This window comes from Salmo salar, chromosome ssa09 (genome assembly GCF_905237065.1).
Source record: "Salmo salar chromosome ssa09, Ssal_v3.1, whole genome shotgun sequence".
NCBI lineage: Eukaryota > Metazoa > Chordata > Actinopteri > Salmoniformes > Salmonidae > Salmo > Salmo salar.
In genome coordinates, this window is record NC_059450.1 from 46,767,501 (window position 1) to 46,795,303 (window position 27,803).

Consider the following 27,803-nt stretch of genomic DNA (forward strand, 5'->3'; position numbering starts at 1 on the left):
CCCGCCAGCAGAACAACGAACGTCTGCGGAGGCAGTTTGCCAACCAAGCCAATGTCATCGGGCCCTGGATACAAACCAAGATGGAGGTGAGTCTACACAGAACAGAGCAGGTAGAGTTGGTACTGGACAGAACAGAACAGGTAGAGTTGGTACTGGACAGAACAGAACAGGTAGAGTTGGTACTGGACATAACAGAACAGGTAGAGTCGGTACTGGACAGAACAGACAGAGCAGGTAGAGTTGGTACTGGACAGAACAGAACAGGTAGAGTTGGTACTGGACAGAACAGAACAGGTAGAGTTGGTACTGGACAGAACAGACAGAACAGGTAGAGTTGGTACTGGACAGAACAGACAGAACAGGTAGAGTTGGTACTGGACAGAACAGACAGAACAGGTAGAGTTGGTGCTGGACAGAACAGACAGAACAGGTAGAGTTGGTACTGGACAGAACAGACAGAACAGGTAGAGTTGGTACTGGACAGAACAGGTAGAGTTGGTACTGGACAGAACAGGTAGAGTTGGTACTGGACAGAACAGGTAGAGTTGGTACTGGACAGAACAGGTAGAGTTGGTACTGGACAGAACAGGTAGAGTCGGTACTGGACAGAACAGGTAGAGTCGGTACTGGACAGAACATACAGAGCAGGTAGAGTCGGTACTGGACAGAACAGAACAGGTAGAGTCGGTACTGGACAGAACAGAGCAGGTAGAGTCGGTACTGGACAGAACAGAGCAGGTAGAGTCGGTACTGGACAGAACAGAGCAGGTAGAGTCGGTACTGGACAGAACAGAGCAGGTAGAGTCGGTACTGGACAGAACAGAGCAGGTAGAGTTGGTACTGGACAGAACAGAGCAGGTAGAGTTGGTACTGGACAGAACAGAGCAGGTAGAGTTGGTACTGGACAGAACAGGTAGAGTTGGTACTGGACAGAACAGGTAGAGTTGGTACTGGACAGAACAGGTAGAGTTGGTACTGGACAGAACAGGTAGAGTTGGTACTGGACAGAACAGGTAGATTTGGTACTGGACAGAACAGAGCAGGTAGAGTTGGTACTGGACAGAACAGAGCAGGTAGAGTTGGTACTGGACAGAACATAACAGGTAGAGTTGGTACTGGACAGAACAGAACAGGTAGAGTTGGTACTGGACAGAATGGGTAGAGTTGGTACTGGACAGAACAGGTAGAGTTGGTACTGGACAGAACAGGTAGAGTTGGTACTGGACAGAACAGGTAGGGTTGGTACTGGACAGAACAGGTAGGGTTGGTACTGGACAGAACAGGTAGAGTTGGTACTGGACAGAACAGGTAGAGTTGGTACTGGACGGAACTGGTAGAGTTGGTACTGGACGGAACAGGTAGAGTTGGTACTGGACGGAACAGGTAGAGTTGGTACTGGACAGAACAGGTAGAGTTGGTACTGGACAGAACAGGTAGAGTTGGTACGGGACAGAACAGGTAGATTTGGTACGGGACAGAACAGACAGAACAGGTAGAGTTGGTACTGGACAGAACAGACAGAACAGGTAGAGTTGGTGCTGGACAGAACAGACAGAACAGGTAGAGTTGGTGCTGGACAGAACAGACAGAACAGGTAGAGTTGGTACTGGACAGAACAGGTAGAGTTGGTACTGGACAGAACAGGTAGAGTTGGTACTGGACAGAACAGGTAGAGTTGGTACTGGACAGAACAGGTAGAGTTGGTACTGGACAGAACAGAGCAGGTAGAGTCGGTACTGGACAGAACAGAGCAGGTAGAGTTGGTACTGGACAGAACAGAGCAGGTAGAGTTGGTACTGGACAGAACAGAGCAGGTAGAGTTGGTACTGGACAGAACAGAGCAGGTAGAGTTGGTACTGGACAGAACAGGTAGAGTTGGTACTGGACAGAACAGGTAGAGTTGGTACTGGACAGAACAGGTAGAGTTGGTACTGGACAGAACAGGTAGATTTGGTACTGGACAGAACAGAGCAGGTAGAGTTGGTACTGGACAGAACAGAGCAGGTAGAGTTGGCACTGGACAGAACAGAGCAGGTAGAGTTGGTACTGGACAGAACAGAGCAGGTAGAGTTGGTACTGGACAGAACATAACAGGTAGAGTTGGTACTGGACAGAACAGAACAGGTAGAGTTGGTACTGGACAGAATGGGTAGAGTTGGTACTGGACAGAACAGGTAGAGTTGGTACTGGACAGAACAGGTAGAGTTGGTACTGGACAGAACAGGTAGGGTTGGTACTGGACAGAACAGGTACAGTTGGTACTGGACAGAACAGGTAGAGTTGGTACTGGACAGAACAGGTAGAGTTGGTACTGGACAGAACTGGTAGAGTTGGTACTGGACGGAACAGGTAGAGTTGGTACTGGACAGAACAGGTAGAGTTGGTACTGGACAGAACAGGTAGAGTTGGTACTGGACAGAACAGGTAGAGTTGGTACTGGACAGAACAGGTAGAGTTGGTACTGGACAGAACAGGTAGAGTTGGTACGGGACAGAACAGGTAGATTTGGTACGGGACAGAACAGACAGAACAGGTAGAGTTGGTACTGGACAGAACAGACAGAACAGGTAGAGTTGGTGCTGGACAGAACAGACAGAACAGGTAGAGTTGGTGCTGGACAGAACAGACAGAACAGGTAGAGTTGGTACTGGACAGAACAGGTAGAGTTGGTACTGGACAGAACAGGTAGAGTTGGTACTGGACAGAACAGGTAGAGTTGGTACTGGACAGAACAGGTAGAGTTGGTACTGGACAGAACAGGTAGAGTTGGTACTGGACAGAACAGGTAGAGTTGGTACTGGACAGAACAGACAGAACAGGTAGAGTTGGTGCTGGACAGAACAGACAGAACAGGTAGAGTTGGTACTGGACAGAACAGACAGAACAGGTAGAGTTGGTACTGGACAGAACAGGTAGAGTTGGTACTGGACAGAACAGGTAGAGTTGGTACTGGACAGAACAGAACAGGTAGAGTTGGTACTGGACAGAACAGGTAGAGTTGGTACTGGACAGAACAGGTAGAGTTGGTACTGGACAGAACAGGTAGAGTTGGTACTGGACAGAACAGGTAGAGTTGGTACTGGACAGAACAGGTAGATTTGGTACTGGACAGAACAGAGCAGGTAGAGTTGGTACTGGACAGAACAGAGCAGGTAGAGTTGGCACTGGACAGAACAGAGCAGGTAGAGTTGGTACTGGACAGAACAGAGCAGGTAGAGTTGGTACTGGACAGAACATAACAGGTAGAGTTGGTACTGGACAGAACAGAACAGGTAGAGTTGGTACTGGACAGAATGGGTAGAGTTGGTACTGGACAGAACAGGTAGAGTTGGTACTGGACAGAACAGGTAGAGTTGGTACTGGACAGAACTGGTAGAGTTGGTACTGGACGGAACAGGTAGAGTTGGTACTGGACAGAACAGGTAGAGTTGGTACTGGACAGAACAGGTAGAGTTGGTACTGGACAGAACAGGTAGAGTTGGTACGGGACAGAACAGGTAGATTTGGTACGGGACAGAACAGACAGAACAGGTAGAGTTGGTACTGGACAGAACAGACAGAACAGGTAGAGTTGGTGCTGGACAGAACAGACAGAACAGGTAGAGTTGGTGCTGGACAGAACAGACAGAACAGGTAGAGTTGGTACTGGACAGAACAGGTAGAGTTGGTACTGGACAGAACAGGTAGAGTTGGTACTGGACAGAACAGGTAGAGTTGGTACTGGACAGAACAGGTAGAGTTGGTACTGGACAGAACAGGTAGAGTTGGTACTGGACAGAACAGGTAGAGTTGGTACTGGACAGAACAGACAGAACAGGTAGAGTTGGTGCTGGACAGAACAGACAGAACAGGTAGAGTTGGTACTGGACAGAACAGACAGAACAGGTAGAGTTGGTACTGGACAGAACAGGTAGAGTTGGTACTGGACAGAACAGGTAGAGTTGGTACTGGACAGAACAGAACAGGTAGAGTTGGTACTGGACAGAACAGGTAGAGTTGGTACTGGACAGAACAGGTAGAGTTGGTACTGGACAGAACAGGTAGAGTTGGTACTGGACAGAACAGGTAGAGTTGGTACTGGACAGAACAGGTAGAGTTGGTACTGGACAGAACAGAGCAGGTAGATTTGGTACTGGACAGAACAGAGCAGGTAGAGTTGGTACTGGACAGAACAGAACAGGTAGAGTTGGTACTGGACAGAACAGAACAGGTAGAGTTGGTACTGGACAGAACAGAACAGGTAGAGTTGGTACTGGACAGAACAGAACAGGTAGAGTTGGTACTGGACAGAACAGGTAGAGTTGGTACTGGACAGAACAGGTAGAGTTGGTACTGGACAGAACAGGTAGAGTTGGTACTGGACAGAACAGGTAGGGTTGGTACTGGACAGAACAGGTAGGGTTGGTACTGGACAGAACAGGTAGGGTTGGTACTGGACAGAACAGGTAGAGTTGGTACTGGACAGAACAGGTAGAGTTGGTACTGGACAGAACAGGTAGAGTTGGTACTGGACAGAACAGGTAGAGTTGGTACTGGACAGAACAGGTAGAGTTGGTACTGGACAGAACAGGTAGAGTTGGTACTGGACAGAACAGGTAGAGTTGGTACTGGACAGAACAGGTAGAGTTGGTACTGGACAGAACAGGTAGAGTTGGTACTGGACAGAACAGGTAGAGTTGGTACTAGGCAGAACAGGTAGAGTTGGTACTGGACTGAACAGGTAGATTAGGTAATAGGCAAAGAACAAACAGAGCAGGTAGAGTTGGTACTGGACAAAACAGACAGAACAGGTAGAGTTGGTACTGGACAGAACAGACAGAACAGGTAGAGTTGGTACTGGACAGAACAGACAGAACAGGTAGAGTTGGTGCTGGACAGAACAGACAGAACAGGTAGAGTTGGTACTGGACAGAACAGGTAGAGTCGGTACTGGACAGAACAGGTAGAGTCGGTACTGGACAGAACAGGTAGAGTCGGTACTGGACAGAACATACAGAGCAGGTAGAGTCGGTACTGGACAGAACAGAACAGGTAGAGTCGGTACTGGACAGAACAGAGCAGCTAGAGTCGGTACTGGACAGAACAGAGCAGGTAGAGTCGGTACTGGACAGAACAGAGCAGGTAGAGTCGGTACTGGACAGAACAGAGCAGGTAGAGTTGGTACTGGACAGAACAGAGCAGGTAGAGTCGGTACTGGACAGAACAGAGCAGGTAGAGTCGGTACTGGACAGAACAGAGCAGGTAGAGTCGGTACTGGACAGAACAGAGCAGGTAGAGTCGGTACTGGACAGAACAGGTAGAGTCGGTACTGGACAGAACAGGTAGAGTTGGTACTGGACAGAACAGGTAGAGTTGGTACTGGACAGAACAGGTAGATTTGGTACTGGACAGAACAGAGCAGGTAGAGTTGGTACTGGACAGAACAGAGCAGGTAGAGTTGGCACTGGACAGAACAGAGCAGGTAGAGTTGGTACTGGACAGAACAGAGCAGGTAGAGTTGGTACTGGACAGAACATAACAGGTAGAGTTGGTACTGGACAGAACAGAACAGGTAGAGTTGGTACTGGACAGAACGGGTAGAGTTGGTACTGGACAGAACAGGTAGAGTTGGTACTGGACAGAACAGGTAGAGTTGGTACTGGACAGAACAGGTAGGGTTGGTACTGGACAGAACAGGTAGGGTTGGTACTGGACAGAACAGGTAGAGTTGGTACTGGACAGAACAGGTAGAGTTGGTACTGGACAGAACAGGTAGAGTTGGTACTGGACAGAACAGGTAGAGTTGGTACTGGACAGAACAGGTAGAGTTGGTACTGGACAGTACAGGTAGATTTGGTACGGGACAGAACAGACAGAACAGGTAGAGTTGGTACGGGACAGAACAGACAGAACAGGTAGAGTTGGTACTGGACAGAACAGACAGAACAGGTAGAGTTGGTGCTGGACAGAACAGACAGAACAGGTAGAGTTGGTACTGGACAGAACAGGTGGAGTTGGTACTGGACAGAACAGGTAGAGTTGGTACTGGACAGAACAGGTAGAGTTGGTACTGGACAGAACAGGTAGAGTTGGTACTGGACAGAACAGGTAGAGTTGGTACTGGACAGAACAGGTAGAGTTGGTACTGGACAGAACAGGTAGAGTTGGTAGTGGACAGAACAGGTAGAGTTGGTACTGGACAGAACAGGTAGATTTGGTACGGGACAGAACAGACAGAACAGGTAGAGTTGGTACTGGACAGAACAGACAGAACAGGTAGAGTTGGTACTGGACAGAACAGACAGAACAGGTAGAGTTGGTACTGGACAGAACAGACAGAACAGGTAGAGTTGGTACTGGACAGAACAGGTAGAGTCGGTACTGGACAGAACAGGTAGAGTCGGTACTGGACAGAACAGGTAGAGTCGGTACTGGACAGAACAGAGCAGGTAGAGTCGGTACTGGACAGAACATACAGAGCAGGTAGAGTCGGTACTGGACAGAACATACAGAGCAGGTAGAGTCGGTACTGGACAGAACATACAGAGCAGGTAGAGTCGGTACTGGACAGAACATACAGAGCAGGTAGAGTCGGTACTGGACAGAACATACAGAGCAGGTAGAGTCGGTACTGGACAGAACATACAGAGCAGGTAGAGTCGGTACTGGACAGAACATACAGAGCAGGTAGAGTCGGTACTGGACAGAACATACAGAGCAGGTAGAGTCGGTACTGGACAGAACATACAGAGCAGGTAGAGTCGGTACTGGACAGAACATACAGAGCAGGTAGAGTCGGTACTGGACAGAACATACAGAGCAGGTAGAGTCGGTACTGGACAGAACAGAGCAGGTAGAGTCGGTACTGGACAGAACAGAGCAGCTAGAGTCGGTACTGGACAGAACAGAGCAGGTAGAGTCGGTACTGGACAGAACAGAGCAGGTAGAGTCGGTACTGGACAGAACAGAGCAGGTAGAGTCGGTACTGGACAGAACAGAGCAGGTAGAGTCGGTACTGGACAGAACAGAGCAGGTAGAGTCGGTACTGGACAGAACAGAGCAGGTAGAGTCGGTACTGGACAGAGCAGGTAGAGTCGGTACTGGACAGAGCAGGTAGAGTCGGTACTGGACAGAACAGGTAGAGTCGGTACTGGACAGAACAGGTAGAGTCGGTACTGGACAGAACAGGTAGAGTCGGTACTGGACAGAACAGGTAGAGTCGGTACTGGACAGAACAGGTAGAGTCGGTACTGGACAGAACAGAGCAGGTAGAGTCGGCACTGGACAGAACAGAGCAGGTAGATTTGGCACTGGACAGAACAGAGCAGGTAGAGTTGGTACTGGACAGAACAGAACAGGTAGAGTTGGTACTGGACAGAACAGAACAGGTAGAGTTGGTACTGGACAGAACAGGTAGAGTTGGTACTGGACAGAACAGGTAGAGTTGGTACTGGACAGAACAGGTAGGGTTGGTACTGGACAGAACAGGTAGGGTTGGTACTGGACAGTACAGGTAGAGTTGGTACTGGACAGAACAGGTAGAGTTGGTACTGGACAGAACAGGTAGAGTTGGTACTGGACAGAACAGGTAGAGTTGGTACTGAACAGAACAGGTAGAGTTGGTACTGGACAGAACAGGTAGAGTTGGTACTGGACAGTACAGGTAGATTTGGTACGGGACAGAACAGACAGAACAGGTAGAGTTGGTACTGGACAGAACAGACAGAACAGGTAGAGTTGGTGCTGGACAGAACAGACAGAACAGGTAGAGTTGGTACTGGACAGAACAGGTGGAGTTGGTACTGGACAGAACAGGTAGAGTTGGTACTGGACAGAACAGGTAGAGTTGGTACTGGACAGAACAGGTAGAGTACAGAACAGGTAGAGTTGGTACTGGACAGAACAGGTAGATTTGGTACGGGACAGAACAGACAGAACAGGTAGAGTTGGTACTGGACAGAACAGACAGAACAGGTAGAGTTGGTACTGGACAGAACAGACAGAACAGGTAGAGTTGGTACTGGACAGAACAGGTAGAGTCGGTACTGGACAGAACAGAGCAGGTAGAGTCGGTACTGGACAGAACAGAGCAGGTAGAGTCGGTACTGGACAGAACATACAGAGCAGGTAGAGTCGGTACTGGACAGAACATACAGAGCAGGTAGAGTCGGTACTGGACAGAACATACAGAGCAGGTAGAGTCGGTACTGGACAGAACAGAGCAGGTAGAGTCGGTACTGGACAGAACAGAGCAGGTAGAGTCGGTACTGGACAGAACAGAGCAGCTAGAGTCGGTACTGGACAGAACAGAGCAGGTAGAGTCGGTACTGGACAGAACAGAGCAGGTAGAGTCGGTACTGGACAGAACAGAGCAGGTAGAGTCGGTACTGGACAGAACAGAGCAGGTAGAGTCGGTACTGGACAGAACAGAGCAGGTAGAGTCGGTACTGGACAGAACAGAGCAGGTAGAGTCGGTACTGGACAGAACAGAGCAGGTAGAGTCGGTACTGGACAGAACAGAGCAGGTAGAGTCGGTACTGGACAGAACAGAGCAGGTAGAGTCGGTACTGGACAGAACAGAGCAGGTAGAGTCGGTACTGGACAGAACAGGTAGAGTCGGTACTGGACAGAACAGGTAGAGTCGGTACTGGACAGAACAGGTAGAGTCGGTACTGGACAGAACAGGTAGAGTCGGTACTGGACAGAACAGAGCAGGTAGAGTCGGTACTGGACAGAACAGAGCAGGTAGAGTCGGTACTGGACAGAACAGAGCAGGTAGAGTTGGCACTGGACAGAACAGAGCAGGTAGAGTTGGTACTGGACAGAACAGAACAGGTAGAGTTGGTACTGGACAGAACAGAACAGGTAGAGTTGGTACTGGACAGAACAGGTAGAGTTGGTACTGGACAGAACAGGTAGAGTTGGTACTGGACAGAACAGGTAGGGTTGGTACTGGACAGAACAGGTAGGGTTGGTACTGGACAGTACAGGTAGAGTTGGTACTGGACAGAACAGGTAGAGTTGGTACTGGACAGAACAGGTAGAGTTGGTACTGGACAGAACAGGTAGAGTTGGTACTGAACAGAACAGGTAGAGTTGGTACTGGACAGAACAGGTAGAGTTGGTACTGGACAGAACAGGTAGAGTTGGTACTGGACAGAACAGGTAGAGTTGGTACTGGACAGAACAGGTAGAGTTGGTACTGGACAGAACAGGTAGAGTCGGTACTGGACAGAACATACAGAGCAGGTAGAGTCGGTACTGGACAGAACAGAGCAGCTAGAGTCGGTACTGGACAGAACAGAGCAGGTAGAGTCGGTACTGGACAGAACAGAGCAGGTAGAGTCGGTACTGGACAGAACAGAGCAGGTAGAGTCGGTACTGGACAGAACAGAGCAGGTAGAGTCGGTACTGGACAGAACAGAGCAGGTAGAGTTGGTACTGGACAGAACAGGTAGAGTTGGTACTGGACAGAACAGGTAGAGTTGGTACTGGACAGAACAGGTAGAGTTGGTACTGGACAGAACAGAGCAGGTAGAGTTGGCACTGGACAGAACAGAGCAGGTAGATTTGGCACTGGACAGAACAGAGCAGGTAGAGTTGGTACTGGACAGAACAGAGCAGGTAGAGTTGGTACTGGACAGAACAGAACAGGTAGAGTTGGTACTGGACAGAACAGGTAGATTTGGTACTGGACAGAACAGAGCAGGTAGAGTTGGTACTGGACAGAACAGAGCAGGTAGAGTTGGTACTGGACAGAACAGAACAGGTAGAGTTGGTACTGGACAGAACAGAACAGGTAGAGTTGGTACTGGACAGAACAGGTAGAGTTGGTACTGGACAGAACAGGTAGAGTTGGTACTGGACAGAACAGGTAGAGTTGGTACTGGACAGAACAGGTAGGGGTTGGTACTGGACAGAACAGGTAGAGTTGGTACTGGACAGAACAGGTAGAGTTGGTACTGGACAGAACAGGTAGAGTTGGTACTGGACAGAACAGGTAGAGTTGGTACTGGACAGAACAGGTAGAGTTGGTACTGGACAGAACAGGTAGAGTTGGTACTGGACAGAACAGGTAGAGTTGGTACTGGACAGAACAGGTAGAGTTGGTACTGGACAGAACAGGTAGAGTTGGTACTAGGCAGAACAGGTAGAGTTGGTACTGGACTGAACAGGTAGATTAGGTAATAGGCAAAGAACAAACAGAGCAGGTAGAGTTGGTACTGGACAGAACAGACAGAACAGGTAGAGTTGGTACTGGACAGAACAGACAGAACAGGTAGAGTTGGTGCCGGACAGAACAGACAGAACAGGTAGAGTTGGTACTGGACAGAACAGACAGAACAGGTAGAGTTGGTACTGGACAGAACAGGTAGAGTTGGTACTGGACAGAACAGGTAGAGTTGGTACTGGACAGAACAGGTAGAGTCGGTACTGGACAGAACAGGTAGAGTCGGTACTGGACAGAACAGGTAGAGTCGGTACTGGACAGAACATACAGAGCAGGTAGAGTCGGTACTGGACAGAACAGAACAGGTAGAGTCGGTACTGGACAGAACAGAGCAGCTAGAGTCGGTACTGGACAGAACAGAGCAGGTAGAGTTGGTACTGGACAGAACAGAGCAGGTAGAGTTGGTACTGGACAGAACAGAGCAGGTAGAGTTGGTACTGGACAGAACAGAGCAGGTAGAGTTGGTACTGGACAGAACAGAGCAGGTAGAGTTGGTACTGGACAGAACAGAGCAGGTAGAGTTGGTACTGGACAGAGCAGGTAGAGTTGGTACTGGACAGAACAGGTAGAGTTGGTACTGGACAGAACAGGTAGAGTTGGTACTGGACAGAACAGGTAGATTTGGTACTGGACAGAACAGAGCAGGTAGAGTTGGTACTGGACAGAACAGAGCAGGTAGAGTTGGCACTGGACAGAACAGAGCAGGTAGAGTTGGTACTGGACAGAACAGAGCAGGTAGAGTTGGTACTGGACAGAACATAACAGGTAGAGTTGGTACTGGACAGAACAGAACAGGTAGAGTTGGTACTGGACAGAACGGGTAGAGTTGGTACTGGACAGAACAGGTAGAGTTGGTACTGGACAGAACAGGTAGGGTTGGTACTGGACAGAACAGGTAGGGTTGGTACTGGACAGAACAGGTAGAGTTGGTACTGGACAGAACAGGTAGAGTTGGTACTGGACAGAACAGGTAGAGTTGGTACTGGACAGAACAGGTAGAGTTGGTACTGGACAGAACAGGTAGAGTTGGTACTGGACAGAACAGGTAGAGTTGGTACTGGACAGAACAGGTAGAGTTGGTACTGGACAGTACAGGTAGATTTGGTACGGGACAGAACAGACAGAACAGGTAGAGTTGGTACTGGACAGAACAGACAGAACAGGTAGAGTTGGTACTGGACAGAACAGACAGAACAGGTAGAGTTGGTACTGGACAGAACAGACAGAACAGGTAGAGTTGGTGCTGGACAGAACAGACAGAACAGGTAGAGTTGGTACTGGACAGAACAGGTAGAGTTGGTACTGGACAGAACAGGTAGAGTTGGTACTGGACAGAACAGGTAGAGTTGGTACTGGACAGAACAGGTAGAGTTGGTACTAGACAGAACAGGTAGAGTTGGTACTGGACAGAACAGGTAGAGTTGGTACTGGACAGAACAGGTAGAGTTGGTAGTGGACAGAACAGGTAGAGTTGGTACTGGACAGAACAGGTAGATTTGGTACGGGACAGAACAGACAGAACAGGTAGAGTTGGTACTGGACAGAACAGACAGAACAGGTAGAGTTGGTACTGGACAGAACAGACAGAACAGGTAGAGTTGGTACTGGACAGAACAGGTAGAGTTGGTACTGGACAGAACAGGTAGAGTTGGTACTGGACAGAACAGGTAGAGTCGGTACTGGACAGAACAGGTAGAGTCGGTACTGGACAGAACAGGTAGAGTCGGTACTGGACAGAACAGGTAGAGTCGGTACTGGACAGAACAGGTAGAGTCGGTACTGGACAGAACAGGTAGAGTCGGTACTGGACAGAACAGGTAGAGTCGGTACTGGACAGAACAGGTAGAGTCGGTACTGGACAGAACAGAACAGGTAGAGTCGGTACTGGACAGAACATACAGAGCAGGTAGAGTCGGTACTGGACAGAACATACAGAGCAGGTAGAGTCGGTACTGGACAGAACATACAGAGCAGGTAGAGTCGGTACTGGACAGAACATACAGAGCAGGTAGAGTCGGTACTGGACAGAACAGAGCAGGTAGAGTCGGTACTGGACAGAACAGAGCAGTTAGAGTCGGTACTGGACAGAACAGAGCAGGTAGAGTCGGTACTGGACAGAACAGAGCAGGTAGAGTTGGCACTGGACAGAACAGAGCAGGTAGAGTTGGCACTGGACAGAACAGAGCAGGTAGAGTTGGCACTGGACAGAACAGAGCAGGTAGAGTTGGTACTGGACAGAACAGAACAGGTAGAGTTGGTACTGGACAGAACAGAACAGGTAGAGTTGGTACTGGACAGAACAGAACAGGTAGAGTTGGTACTGGACAGAACAGGTAGAGTTGGTACTGGACAGAACAGGTAGGGTTGGTACTGGACAGAACAGGTAGGGTTGGTACTGGACAGTACAGGTAGAGTTGGTACTGGACAGAACAGGTAGAGTTGGTACTGGACAGAACAGGTAGAGTTGGTACTGGACAGAACAGGTAGAGTTGGTACTGAACAGAACAGGTAGAGTTGGTACTGGACAGAACAGGTAGAGTTGGTACTGGACAGAACAGGTAGAGTTGGTACTGGACAGAACAGGTAGAGTTGGTACTGGACAGAACAGGTAGAGTTGGTACTGGACAGAACAGGTAGAGTTGGTACTGGACAGAACAGGTAGAGTTGGTAGTGGACAGAACAGGTAGAGTTGGTACTGGACAGAACAGGTAGAGTTGGTACTGGACAGAACAGACAGAACAGGTAGAGTTGGTACTGGACAGAACAGACAGAACAGGTAGAGTTGGTACTGGACAGAACAGGTAGAGTTGGTAGTGGACAGAACAGGTAGAGTTGGTACTGGACAGAACAGGTAGAGTTGGTACTGGACAGAACAGGTAGATTTGGTACGGGACAGAACAGACAGAACAGGTAGAGTTGGTACTGGACAGAACAGACAGAACAGGTAGAGTTGGTACTGGACAGAACAGACAGAACAGGTAGAGTTGGTACTGGACAGAACAGGTAGAGTCGGTACTGGACAGAACAGAGCAGGTAGAGTCGGTACTGGACAGAACAGAGCAGGTAGAGTCGGTACTGGACAGAACATACAGAGCAGGTAGAGTCGGTACTGGACAGAACATACAGAGCCGGTAGAGTCGGTACTGGACAGAACATACAGAGCAGGTAGAGTCGGTACTGGACAGAACAGAGCAGGTAGAGTCGGTACTGGACAGAACAGAGCAGGTAGAGTCGGTACTGGACAGAACAGAGCAGCTAGAGTCGGTACTGGACAGAACAGAGCAGGTAGAGTCGGTACTGGACAGAACAGAGCAGGTAGAGTCGGTACTGGACAGAACAGAGCAGGTAGAGTCGGTACTGGACAGAACAGAGCAGGTAGAGTCGGTACTGGACAGAACAGAGCAGGTAGAGTCGGTACTGGACAGAACAGAGCAGGTAGAGTCGGTACTGGACAGAACAGAGCAGGTAGAGTCGGTACTGGACAGAACAGAGCAGGTAGAGTCGGTACTGGACAGAACAGAGCAGGTAGAGTCGGTACTGGACAGAACAGGTAGAGTCGGTACTGGACAGAACAGGTAGAGTCGGTACTGGACAGAACAGGTAGAGTCGGTACTGGACAGAACAGGTAGAGTCGGTACTGGACAGAACAGAGCAGGTAGAGTCGGTACTGGACAGAACAGAGCAGGTAGAGTCGGTACTGGACAGAACAGAGCAGGTAGAGTCGGTACTGGACAGAACAGAGCAGGTAGAGTCGGCACTGGACAGAACAGAGCAGGTAGAGTCGGTACTGGACAGAACAGAGCAGGTAGAGTCGGTACTGGACAGAACAGAACAGGTAGAGTCGGTACTGGACAGAACAGAACAGGTAGAGTTGGTACTGGACAGAACAGGTAGAGTTGGTACTGGACAGAACAGGTAGAGTTGGTACTGGACAGAACAGGTAGGGTTGGTACTGGACAGAACAGGTAGGGTTGGTACTGGACAGTACAGGTAGAGTTGGTACTGGACAGAACAGGTAGAGTTGGTACTGGACAGAACAGGTAGAGTTGGTACTGGACAGAACAGGTAGAGTTGGTACTGGACAGAACAGGTAGAGTTGGTACTGAACAGAACAGGTAGAGTTGGTACTGGACAGAACAGGTAGAGTTGGTACTGGACAGAACAGGTAGAGTTGGTACTGGACAGAACAGGTAGAGTTGGTACTGGACAGAACAGGTAGAGTCGGTACTGGACAGAACATACAGAGCAGGTAGAGTCGGTACTGGACAGAACAGAGCAGCTAGAGTCGGTACTGGACAGAACAGAGCAGGTAGAGTCGGTACTGGACAGAACAGAGCAGGTAGAGTCGGTACTGGACAGAACAGAGCAGGTAGAGTCGGTACTGGACAGAACAGAGCAGGTAGAGTCGGTACTGGACAGAACAGAGCAGGTAGAGTCGGTACTGGACAGAACAGGTAGAGTCGGTACTGGACAGAACAGGTAGAGTCGGTACTGGACAGAACAGGTAGAGTTGGTACTGGACAGAACAGAGCAGGTAGAGTTGGCACTGGACAGAACAGAGCAGGTAGATTTGGCACTGGACAGAACAGAGCAGGTAGAGTTGGTACTGGACAGAACAGAGCAGGTAGAGTTGGTACTGGACAGAACAGAACAGGTAGAGTTGGTACTGGACAGAACAGGTAGATTTGGTACTGGACAGAACAGAGCAGGTAGAGTTGGTACTGGACAGAACAGAGCAGGTAGAGTTGGTACTGGACAGAACAGAACAGGTAGAGTTGGTACTGGACAGAACAGAACAGGTAGAGTTGGTACTGGACAGAACAGAACAGGTAGAGTTGGTACTGGACAGAACAGGTAGAGTTGGTACTGGACAGAACAGGTAGAGTTGGTACTGGACAGAACAGGTAGAGTTGGTACTGGACAGAACAGGTAGAGTTGGTACTGGACAGAACAGGTAGGGTTGGTACTGGACAGAACAGGTAGGGTTGGTACTGGACAGAACAGGTAGAGTTGGTACTGGACAGAACAGGTAGAGTTGGTACTGGACAGAACAGGTAGAGTTGGTACTGGACAGAACAGGTAGAGTTGGTACTGGACAGAACAGGTAGAGTTGGTACTGGACAGAACAGGTAGAGTTGGTACTGGACAGAACAGGTAGAGTTGGTACTAGGCAGAACAGGTAGAGTTGGTACTGGACTGAACAGGTAGATTAGGTAATAGGCAAAGAACAAACAGAGCAGGTAGAGTTGGTACTGGACAAAACAGACAGAACAGGTAGAGTTGGTACTGGACAGAACAGACAGAACAGGTAGAGTTGGTACTGGACAGAACAGACAGAACAGGTAGAGTTGGTGCCGGACAGAACAGACAGAACAGGTAGAGTCGGTACTGGACAGAACAGAGCAGGTAGAGTCGGTACTGGACAGAACAGAGCAGGTAGAGTCGGTACTGGACAGAACAGAGCAGGTAGAGTCGGTACTGGACAGAACAGAGCAGGTAGAGTCGGTACTGGACAGAACAGAGCAGGTAGAGTCGGTACTGGACAGAACAGGTAGAGTCGGTACTGGACAGAACAGGTAGAGTCGGTACTGGACAGAACAGGTAGAGTCGGTACTGGACAGAACAGGTAGAGTCGGTACTGGACAGAACAGAGCAGGTAGAGTCGGTACTGGACAGAACAGAGCAGGTAGAGTCGGTACTGGACAGAACAGAGCAGGTAGAGTCGGTACTGGACAGAACAGAGCAGGTAGAGTCGGCACTGGACAGAACAGAGCAGGTAGAGTCGGTACTGGACAGAACAGAGCAGGTAGAGTCGGTACTGGACAGAACAGAACAGGTAGAGTCGGTACTGGACAGAACAGAACAGGTAGAGTTGGTACTGGACAGAACAGGTAGAGTTGGTACTGGACAGAACAGGTAGAGTTGGTACTGGACAGAACAGGTAGGGTTGGTACTGGACAGAACAGGTAGGGTTGGTACTGGACAGTACAGGTAGAGTTGGTACTGGACAGAACAGGTAGAGTTGGTACTGGACAGAACAGGTAGAGTTGGTACTGGACAGAACAGGTAGAGTTGGTACTGGACAGAACAGGTAGAGTTGGTACTGAACAGAACAGGTAGAGTTGGTACTGGACAGAACAGGTAGAGTTGGTACTGGACAGAACAGGTAGAGTTGGTACTGGACAGAACAGGTAGAGTTGGTACTGGACAGAACAGGTAGAGTCGGTACTGGACAGAACATACAGAGCAGGTAGAGTCGGTACTGGACAGAACAGAGCAGCTAGAGTCGGTACTGGACAGAACAGAGCAGGTAGAGTCGGTACTGGACAGAACAGAGCAGGTAGAGTCGGTACTGGACAGAACAGAGCAGGTAGAGTCGGTACTGGACAGAACAGAGCAGGTAGAGTCGGTACTGGACAGAACAGAGCAGGTAGAGTCGGTACTGGACAGAACAGGTAGAGTCGGTACTGGACAGAACATACAGAGCAGGTAGAGTCGGTACTGGACAGAACAGAACAGGTAGAGTTGGTACTGGACAGAACAGAGCAGGTAGAGTCGGTACTGGACAGAACAGAGCAGGTAGAGTTGGTACTGGACAGAACAGAGCAGGTAGAGTTGGTACTGGACAGAACAGAGCAGGTAGAGTTGGTACTGGACAGAACAGAGCAGGTAGAGTCGGTACTGGACAGAAAGAGCAGGTAGAGTCGGTACTGGACAGAACAGAGCAGGTAGAGTCGGTACTGGACAGAACAGAGCAGGTAGAGTTGGTACTGGACAGAACAGGTAGAGTCGGTACTGGACAGAACAGGTAGAGTTGGTACTGGACAGAACAGGTAGAGTTGGACTGGACAGAACAGGTAGAGTTGGTACTGGACAGAACAGAGCAGGTAGAGTTGGTACTGGACAGAACAGAGCAGGTAGAGTTGGTACTGGACAGAACAGAGCAGGTAGAGTTGGTACTGGACAGAACAGAGCAGGTAGAGTTGGTACTGGACAGAACAGAACAGGTAGAGTTGGTACTGGACGAACAGAACAGGTAGAGTTGGTACTGGACAGAACAGGTAGAGTTGGTACTGGACAGAACAGGTAGAGTTGGTACTGGACAGAACAGGTAGAGTTGGTACTGGACAGAACAGGTAGGGGTTGGTACTGGACAGAACAGGTAGGGTTGGTACTGGACAGAACAGGTAGAGTTGGTACTGGACAGAACAGGTAGAGTTGGTACTGGACAGAACAGGTAGAGTTGGTACTGGACAGAACAGGTAGAGTTGGTACTGGACAGAACAGGTAGAGTTGGTACTGGGACACAGAACAGGTAGAGTTGGTACGGGACAGAACAGACAGAACAGGTAGAGTTGGTACTGGACAGAACAGACAGAACAGGTAGAGTTGGTACTGGACAGAACAGACAGAACAGGTAGAGTTGGTACTGGACAGAACAGGACAGAACAGGTAGAGTTGGTACTGGACAGAACAGGTAGAGCTGGATGACAGAACAGGTAGAGTTGGTACTGGACAGAACAGGTAGAGTTGGTACTGGACAGAACAGGTAGAGTTGGTACTGGACAGAACAGGTAGAGTTGGTACTGGACAGAACAGGTAGAGTTGGTACTGGACAGAACAGGTAGAGTTGGTACTGACAGACAGAACAGGTAGAGTCGGTACTGAGAGACAGAACAGGTAGAGTTGGTACTGGACAGAACAGACAGAACAGGTAGAGTTGGTACTGGACAGAACAGACAGAACAGGTAGAGTTGGTACTGGACAGAACAGACAGAACAGGTAGAGTCGGTACTGGACAGAACAGAGACAGGTAGAGTCGGTACTGGACAGAACAGAGCAGGTAGAGTCGGTACTGGACAGACAACAGAGCAGGTAGAGTCGGTACTGGACAGAACACAGAGCAGGTAGAGTCGGTACTGGACAGAACAACAGAGCAGGTAGAGTTGGTACTGGACAGAAACAGAGCAGGTAGAGTCGGTACTGGACAGAACACAGAGCAGGTAGAGTCGGTACTGGACAGAAATACAGAGCAGGTAGAGTCGGTACTGGACAGAACAGGTAGAGTTGGTACTGGACAGAACATACAGAGCAGGTAGATTTGGTACTGGACAGAACATACAGAGCAGGTAGAGTTGGTACTGGACAGAAACAGAGCAGGTAGAGTTGGTACTGGACAGAACAACAGAGCAGGTAGAGTCGGTACTGGACAGAACAGAGCAGGTAGAGTTGGTACTGGACAGAACAGAGCAGGTAGAGTCGGTACTGGACAGAACAGAGCAGGTAGAGTCGGTACTGGACAGAACAGAGCAGGTAGAGTTGGTACTGGACAGAACAGAGCAGGTAGAGTTGGTACTGGACAGAACAGAGCAGGTAGAGTTGGTACTGGACAGAACAGAGCAGGTAGGGTTGGTACTGGACAGAGCAGGTAGAGTCGGTACTGGACAGAACAGGTAGAGTCGGTACTGGACAGAACAGGTAGAGTTGGTACTGGACAGAACAGGTAGAGTCGGTACTGGACAGAACAGGTAGAGTTGGTACTGGACAGAACAGAGCAGGTAGAGTCGGTACTGGACAGAACAGCGTAGATTTGGGACAGGACAGAACAGAGCAGGTAGAGTTGGTACTGGACAGAACAGAACAGGTAGAGTTGGTACTGGACAGAACGACAGAACAGGTAGAGTTGGTACTGGACAGAACAGACAGAACAGGTAGAGTTGGTACTGGACAGAACAGACAGAACAGGTAGAGTTGGTACTGGACAGAACAGGTAGGGTTGGTACTGGACAGAACAGGTAGAGTTGGTACTGGACAGAACAGGTAGAGTTGGTACTGGACAGAACAGGTAGAGTTGGTACTGGACAGAACAGGTAGAGTTGGTACTGGACAGAACAGGTAGAGTTGGTACTGAACAGAACAGGTAGAGTTGGTACTGGACAGAACAGGTAGAGTTGGTACTGGACAGAACAGGTAGATTTGGTACGGGACAGAACAGACAGAACAGGTAGAGTTGGTACTGGACAGAACAGACAGAACAGGTAGAGTTGGTGCTGGACAGAACAGACAGAACAGGTAGAGTTGGTACTGGACAGAACAGGTGGAGTTGGTACTGGACAGAACAGGTAGAGTTGGTACTGGACAGAACAGGTAGAGTTGGTACTGGACAGAACAGGTAGAGTTGGTGACAGAACAGGTAGAGTTGGTACTGGACAGAACAGGTAGAGTCGGTACTGGACAGAACAGGTAGGTGGTACTGGACAGAACAGGTAGAGTCGGTACTGGACAGAACAGGTAGAGTTGGACGGACAGAACAGGTAGAGTCGGTACTGGACAGAACAGAGCAGGTAGAGTTGGTACTGGACAGAACAGAGCAGGTAGAGTCGGTACTGGACAGAACATACAGAGCAGGTAGAGTCGGTACTGGACAGAACAGAGCAGGTAGAGTCGGTACTGGACAGAACAACAGAGCAGGTAGAGTCGGTACTGGACAGAACAGAGCAGGTAGAGTCGGTACTGGACAGAACAGAGCAGGTAGAGTCGGTACTGGACAGAACAGAGCAGGTAGAGTCGGTACTGGACAGAACAGAGCAGGTAGAGTTGGTACTGGACAGAACAGAGCAGGTAGAGTCGGTACTGGACAGAACAGAGCAGGTAGAGTCGGTACTGGACAGAACAGAGCAGGTAGAGTCGGTACTGGACAGAACAGAGCAGGTAGAGTCGGTACTGGACAGAACAGAGCAGGTAGAGTCGGTACTGGACAGAACAGAGCAGGTAGAGTCGGTACTGGACAGAACAGAGCAGGTAGAGTCGGTACTGGACAGAACAGAGCAGGTAGAGTTGGTACTGGACAGAACAGAGCAGGTAGAGTCGGTACTGGACAGAACAGAGCAGGTAGATTTGGCACTGGACAGAACAGAGCAGGTAGAGTCGGTACTGGACAGACAGAACAGGTAGAGTCGGTACTGGACAGAACAGGTAGAGTTGGTACTGGACAGAACAGGTAGAGTCGGTACTGGACAGAACAGGTAGAGTTGGTACTGGACAGAACAGGTAGAGTCGGTACTGGACAGAACAGGTAGAGTTGGTACTGGACAGAAGCAGGTAGAGTTGGTACTGGACAGAACAGGTAGAGTTGGTACTGAACAGAACAGGTAGAGTTGGTACTGGACAGAACAGGTAGAGTTGGTACTGGACAGAACAGGTAGAGTTGGTACTGGACAGAACAGCAGAACAGGTAGAGTTGGTACTGGACAGAACAGACAGAACAGGTAGAGTTGGTACTGGACAGAAGACAGAACAGGTAGAGTTGGTGCTGGCAGAACAGACAGAACAGGTAGAGTTGGTACTGGACAGAACAGGTAGAGTTGGTACTGGACAGAACAGGTAGAGTCGGTACTGGACAGAACAGGTAGGGTTGGTACTGGACAGAACAGGTAGAGTTGGTACTGGACAGAACAGGTAGAGTTGGTACTGGACAGAACAGGTAGAGTTGGTACCGGACAGAACAGGTAGAGTTGGTACTGGACAGAACAGGTAGAGTTGGTACGGGCAGGACAGAACAGGTAGAGTTGGTACTGGACGAACGACAGAACAGGTAGAGTTGGTACTGGACAGACGACAGAACAGGTAGAGTTGGTACTGGACAGAACAGGTAGAGTTGGTACTGGACAGAACAGGTAGAGTTGGTACTGGACAGAACAGAGCAGGTAGAGTTGGTACTGGACAGAACAGAGCAGGTAGAGTTGGTACTGGACAGAACAGAGCAGGTAGAGTTGGTACTGGACAGAACAGAGCAGGTAGAGTTGGTACTGGACAGAACAGAGCAGGTAGAGTTGGTACTGGACAGAACAGAGCAGGTAGAGTTGGTACTGGACAGAACAGAGCAGGTAGAGTTGGTACTGGACAGAACAGGTAGAGTTGGTACTGGACAGAACAGGTAGAGTTGGTACTGGACAGAACAGGTAGAGTTGGTACTGGACAGAACAGGTAGAGTTGGTACTGGACAGAACAGGTAGAGTTGGTACTGGACAGAACAGGTAGAGTTGGTACTGGACAGAACAGGTAGAGTTGGTACTGGACAGAACAGGTAGAGTTGGTACTGGACAGAACAGGTAGAGTTGGTACTGGACAGAACAGGTAGAGTTGGTACTGGACAGAACAGGTAGAGTTGGTACTGGACAGAACAGGTAGAGTTGGTACTGGACAGAACAGGTAGAGTTGGTACTGGACAGAACAGACAGAGCAGGTAGAGTCGGTACTGGACAGAACATACAGAGCAGGTAGAGTCGGTACTGGACAGAACAGACAGAGCAGGTAGAGTCGGTACTGGACAGAACAGACAGAGCAGGTAGAGTTGGTACTGGACAGAACAGACAGAGCAGGTAGAGTCGGTACTGGACAGAACAGAGCAGGTAGATTCGGTACTGGACAGAACAGAGCAGGTAGAGTTGGTACTGGACAGAACAGAGCAGGTAGAGTTGGTACTGGACAGAACAGAACAGGTAGAGTTGGTACTGGACAGAACAGAGCAGGTAGAGTTGGTACTGGACAGAACAGAGCAGGTAGAGTCGGTACTGGACAGAACAGAGCAGGTAGAGTTGGTACTGGACAGAACAGAGCAGGTAGAGTTGGTACTGGACAGAACAGAACAGGTAGAGTTGGTACTGGACAGAACAGGTAGAGTCGGTACTGGACAGAACAGGTAGAGTCGGTACTGGACAGAACAGAGCAGGTAGAGTTGGTACTGGACAGAACAGAGCAGGTAGGGTTGGTACTGGACAGAACAGAGCAGGTAGAGTTGGTACTGGACAGAACAGAGCAGGTAGAGTTGGTACTGGACAGAACAGAACAGGTAGAGTTGGTACTGGACAGAACAGGTAGAGTTGGTACTGGACAGAACAGGCAGGTAGAGTTGGTACTGGACAGAACAGGCAGGTAGAGTTGGTACTGGACAGACAGAACAGGTAGAGTTGGTACTGGACGACAGAACAGGTAGAGTTGGTACTGGAAGACAGAACAGGTAGAGTTGGTACTGGACAGAACAGGTAGAGTTGGTACTGGACAGAACAGGTAGATTTGGTAATAGGCAAAGAACAAACAGAGCAGGTAGAGTTGGTACTGGACAGAACAGACAGAACAGGTAGAGTTGGTACCGGACAGAACAGACAGAACAGGTAGAGTTGGTGCTGGACAGAACAGACAGAACAGGTAGAGTTGGTACTGGACAGAGACAGAACAGGTAGAGTTGGTACTGGACAGAACAGGTAGAGTTGGTACTGGACAGAACAGGTAGAGTTGGTACTGGACAGAACAGGTAGAGTCGGTACTGGACAGAACAGGTAGAGTCGGTACTGGACAGAACAGGTAGAGTCGGTACTGGACAGAACATACAGAGCAGGTAGAGTCGGTACTGGACAGAACAGAACAGGTAGAGTTGGTACTGGACAGAACAGAGCAGGTAGAGTTGGTACTGGACAGAACAGGTAGTTGGTACTGGACAGAACAGGTAGAGTTGGTACTGGACAGAACAGGTAGAGTTGGTACTGGACAGAAACAGAGCAGGTAGAGTTGGTACTGGACAGAACAGAGCAGGTAGAGTTGGTACTGGACAGAACAGAGCAGGTAGAGTTGGTACTGGACAGAACAGAGCAGGTAGAGTTGGTACTGGACAGAACAGGTAGAGTTGGTACTGGACAGAACAGGTAGAGTTGGTACTGGACAGAACAGGTAGAGTTGGTACTGGACAGAACAGCAGGTAGAGTTGGTACTGGACAGAACAGAGCAGGTAGAGTTGGTACTGGACAGAAAGAGCAGGTAGAGTTGGTACTGGACAGAACAGAGCAGGTAGAGTTGGTACTGGACAGAACAGGTAGAGTTGGTACTGGACAGTACAGGTAGAGTTGGTACTGGACAGAACAGACAGAACAGGTAGAGTTGGTACTGGACAGAACAGACAGAACAGGTAGAGTTGGTACTGGACAGACGACAGAACAGGTAGAGTTGGTACTGGACAGAACGACAGAACAGGTAGAGTTGGTACTGGACAGAACAGACAGAACAGGTAGAGTTGGTACTGGACAGAACAGGTAGAGTTGGTACTGGACAGAACAGGTAGAGTTGGTACTGGACAGAACAGGTAGAGTTGGTACTGGACAGAACAGGTAGAGTTGGTACTGGACAGAACAGGTAGAGTTGGTACTGGACAGAACAGGTAGAGTTGGTACTGAAGACAGAACAGGTAGAGTTGGTACTGGAAAGACAGAACAGGTAGAGTTGGTACTGGACAGAACAGACAGAACAGGTAGAGTTGGTACTGGACAGAACAGACAGAACAGGTAGAGTTGGTACTGGACAGAACAGACAGAACAGGTAGAGTTGGTACTGGACAGAACAGGTAGAGTTGGTACTGGACAGAACAGGTAGAGTTGGTACTGGACAGAACAGGTAGAGTTGGTACTAGACAGAACAGGTAGAGTTGGTACTGGACAGAACAGGTAGAGTTGGTACTGGACAGAACAGGTAGAGTTGGTACTGGACAGAACAGGTAGAGTTGGTACTGGACAGAACAGGTAGATTTGGTACGGGACAGAACAGACAGAACAGGTAGAGTTGGTACTGGACAGAACAGACAGAACAGGTAGAGTTGGTACTGGACAGAACAGACAGAACAGGTAGAGTTGGTACTGGACAGAACAGGTAGAGTTGGTACTGGACAGAACAGGTAGAGTTGGTACTGGACAGAACAGGTAGAGTCGGTACTGGACAGAACAGGTAGAGTCGGTACTGGACAGAACAGGTAGAGTTGGTACTGGACAGAACAGGTAGAGTCGGTACTGGACAGAACAGGTAGAGTCGGTACTGGACAGAACAGGTAGAGTCGGTACTGGACAGAACAGGTAGAGTCGGTACTGGACAGAACAGGTAGAGTTGGTACTGGACACAGAACAGGTAGAGTCGGTACTGGACAGAACATACAGAGCAGGTAGAGTCGGTACTGGACAGAACATACAGAGCAGGTAGAGTCGGTACTGGACAGAACATACAGAGCAGGTAGAGTCGGTACTGGACAGAACATACAGAGCAGGTAGAGTCGGTACTGGACAGAACAGAGCAGGTAGAGTCGGTACTGGACAGAACAGAGCAGGTAGAGTCGGTACTGGACAGAACAGAGCAGGTAGAGTCGGTACTGGACAGAACAGAGCAGGTAGAGTTGGTACTGGACAGAACAGAGCAGGTAGAGTTGGTACTGGACAGAACAGGTAGAGTTGGTACTGGACAGAACAGAGCAGGTAGAGTTGGTACTGGACAGAACAGGTAGAGTTGGTTGGACAGAACAGGTAGAGTTGGTACTGGACAGAACAGAGCAGGTAGAGTTGGTACTGGACAGAACAGAGCAGGTAGAGTTGGTACTGGACAGAACAGAGCAGGTAGAGTTGGTACTGGACAGAACAGAGCAGGTAGAGTTGGTACTGGACAGAACAGAACAGGTAGAGTCGGTACTGGACAGAACAGGTAGGGTTGGTACTGGACAGAACAGGTAGAGTTGGTACTGGACAGAACAGGTAGAGTTGGTACTGGACAGAACAGGTAGAGTTGGTACTGGACAGAACAGGTAGAGTTGGTACTGGACAGAACAGGTAGAGTTGGTACTGGACAGAACAGGTAGAGTTGGTACTGGACAGAACAGGTAGAGTTGGTACTGGACAGAACAGGTAGAGTTGGTACTGGACAGAACAGGGAGAGTTGGTACTGGACAGAACAGGTAGAGTTGGTACTGGACAGAAACAGAGCAGGTAGAGTTGGTACTGGACAGAACAGACAGGTAGAGTTGGTACTGGACAGAAACAGCAGGTAGAGTTGGTACTGGACAGAACACAGAGCAGGTAGAGTTGGTACTGGACAGAACAGACAGAGCAGGTAGAGTTGGTACTGGACAGAACAGACAGAGCAGGTAGAGTTGGTACTGGACAGAACAGAGCAGGTAGAGTTGGTACTGGACAGAACACAGGTAGAGTTGGTACTGGACAGAACAGAAGGTAGAGTTGGTACTGGACAGAAGCAGGTAGAGTCGGTACTGGACAGAACAGAGACAGGTAGAGTCGGTACTGGACAGAACAGACAGACAGGTAGAGTTGGTACTGGACAGAACAGGTAGAGTTGGTACTGGACAGAACAGGTAGAGTCGGTACTGGACAGAACAGAGCAGGTAGAGTCGGTACTGGACAGAACAGAGCAGGTAGAGTCGGTACTGGACAGAACAGAGCAGGTAGAGTCGGTACTGGACAGAACAGAGCAGGTAGAGTCGGTACTGGACAGAACAGAGCAGGTAGAGTTGGTACTGGACAGAAAGAGCAGGTAGAGTCGGTACTGGACAGAACAGAGCAGGTAGAGTTGGTACTGGACAGAACAGAGCAGGTAGAGTCGGTACTGGACAGAACAGAGCAGGTAGAGTCGGTACTGGACAGAACAGAGCAGGTAGAGTCGGTACTGGACAGACACAGAGCAGGTAGAGTTGGTACTGGACAGAACAGAGCAGGTAGAGTCGGTACTGGACAGACAACAGAGCAGGTAGAGTCGGTACTGGACAGAAAGACAGAGCAGGTAGAGTCGGTACTGGACAGAACAGAGCAGGTAGAGTCGGTACTGGACAGAACAGAGCAGGTAGAGTCGGTACTGGACAGAACAGGCAGTAGAGTCGGTACTGGACAGAACAGGCAGGTAGAGTTGGTACTGGACAGAACAAGGTAGAGTCGGTACTGGACAGAACAGAGCAGGTAGAGTCGGTACTGGACAGAACAGAGCAGGTAGAGTTGGTACTGGACAGAACAGAGCAGGTAGAGTCGGTACTGGACAGAACAGAGCAGGTAGAGTCGGTACTGGACAGAACAGAGCAGGTAGAGTCGGTACTGGACAGAACAGGTAGAGTCGGTACTGGACAGAACAGGTAGAGTTGGTACTGGACAGAACAGAGCAGGTAGAGTTGGTACTGGACAGAACAGAGCAGGTAGAGTTGGTACTGGACAGAAGACAGAACAGGTAGAGTTGGTACTGAGACAGAACAGGTAGAGTTGGTGCTGACAGACAGAACAGGTAGAGTTGGTACTGGACAGAACAGGTAGAGTTGGTACTGGACAGAACAGGTAGAGTTGGTACTGGACAGAACAGGTAGAGTTGGTACTGGACAGAACAGGTAGAGTTGGTACTGGACAGAACAGGTAGAGTTGGTACTGGACAGAACAGGTAGAGTTGGTACTGGACAGAACAGGTAGAGTTGGTACTGGACAGAACAGGTAGAGTTGGTACTGGACAGAACAGGTAGAGTTGGTACGGGACAGAACAGACAGAACAGGTAGAGTTGGTACTGGACAGAACAGACAGAACAGGTAGAGTTGGTACTGGACAGAACAGACAGAACAGGTAGAGTTGGTGCTGGACAGAACAGCAGAACAGGTAGAGTTGGTACTGGACAGAACAGACAGAACAGGTAGAGTTGGTACTGGACAGAACAGAGCAGGTAGAGTTGGTACTGGACAGAACAGAGCAGGTAGAGTCGGTACTGGACAGAACAGAGCAGGTAGAGTTGGTACTGGACAGAACGCAGGTAGAGTCGGTACTGGACAGAAACAGGTAGAGTTGGTACTGGACAGAAGACAGACAGGTAGAGTCGGTACTGGACAGAACAACAGAGCAGGTAGAGTTGGTACTGGACAGAACAGAGCAGGTAGAGTTGGTACTGGACAGAACAGAGCAGGTAGAGTCGGTACTGGACAGAACAGAGCAGGTAGAGTCGGTACTGGACAGAACAGAGCAGGTAGAGTTGGTACTGGACAGAACACAGGTAGAGTTGGTACTGGACAGAACAGAGCAGGTAGAGTTGGTACTGGACAGAACAGAGCAGGTAGAGTTGGTACTGGACAGAACAGGTAGAGTTGGTACTGGAAGACAGAACAGGTAGAGTTGGTACTGACAGACAGAACAGGTAGAGTTGGTACTGGACAGAACAGAGCAGGTAGAGTTGGTACTGGACAGAACGGCAGGTAGAGTTGGTACTGGACAGAACAGAGCAGGTAGAGTTGGTACTGGACAGAACAGAGCAGGTAGAGTTGGTACTGGACACAGAACAGGTAGGGTTGGTACTGGACAGAACAGAACAGGTAGGGTTGGTACTGGACAGAACAGGTAGAGTTGGTACTGGACAGAACAGGTAGAGTTGGTACTGGACAGAACAGGTAGAGTTGGTACTGGACAGAACAGGTAGAGTTGGTACTGGACAGAACAGGTAGAGTTGGTACTGGACAGAACAGGTAGAGTTGGTACTGGACAGAACAGGTAGAGTTGGTACTAGGCAGAACAGGTAGAGTTGGTACTGGACTGAACAGGTAGATTAGGTAATAGGCAAAGAACAAACAGAGCAGGTAGAGTTGGTACTGGACAAAACAGACAGAACAGGTAGAGTTGGTACTGGACAGAACAGACAGAACAGGTAGAGTTGGTACTGGACAGAACAGACAGAACAGGTAGAGTTGGTGCCGGACAGAACAGACAGAACAGGTAGAGTTGGTACTGGACAGAACAGACAGAACAGGTAGAGTTG

General features: G+C 49.6%; 1 protein-coding gene across 4 annotated transcripts in view; it reads left to right on the plus strand.

The window, feature by feature from the left end:
• The window catches only part of LOC100380299 (actinin alpha 1), a 208,600-nt gene that overhangs the window by 125,239 nt on the left and 55,558 nt on the right, over nucleotides 1–27,803 (plus strand). For all 4 annotated transcript variants that reach the window (XM_045723308.1, XM_045723306.1, XM_045723307.1 and 1 more), the window contains 1 exon segment: nucleotides 1–86. This exon segment is cut by the window's left edge and continues 49 nt beyond it. In XM_045723308.1, the coding sequence (XP_045579264.1) occupies nucleotides 1–86 (86 nt within the window).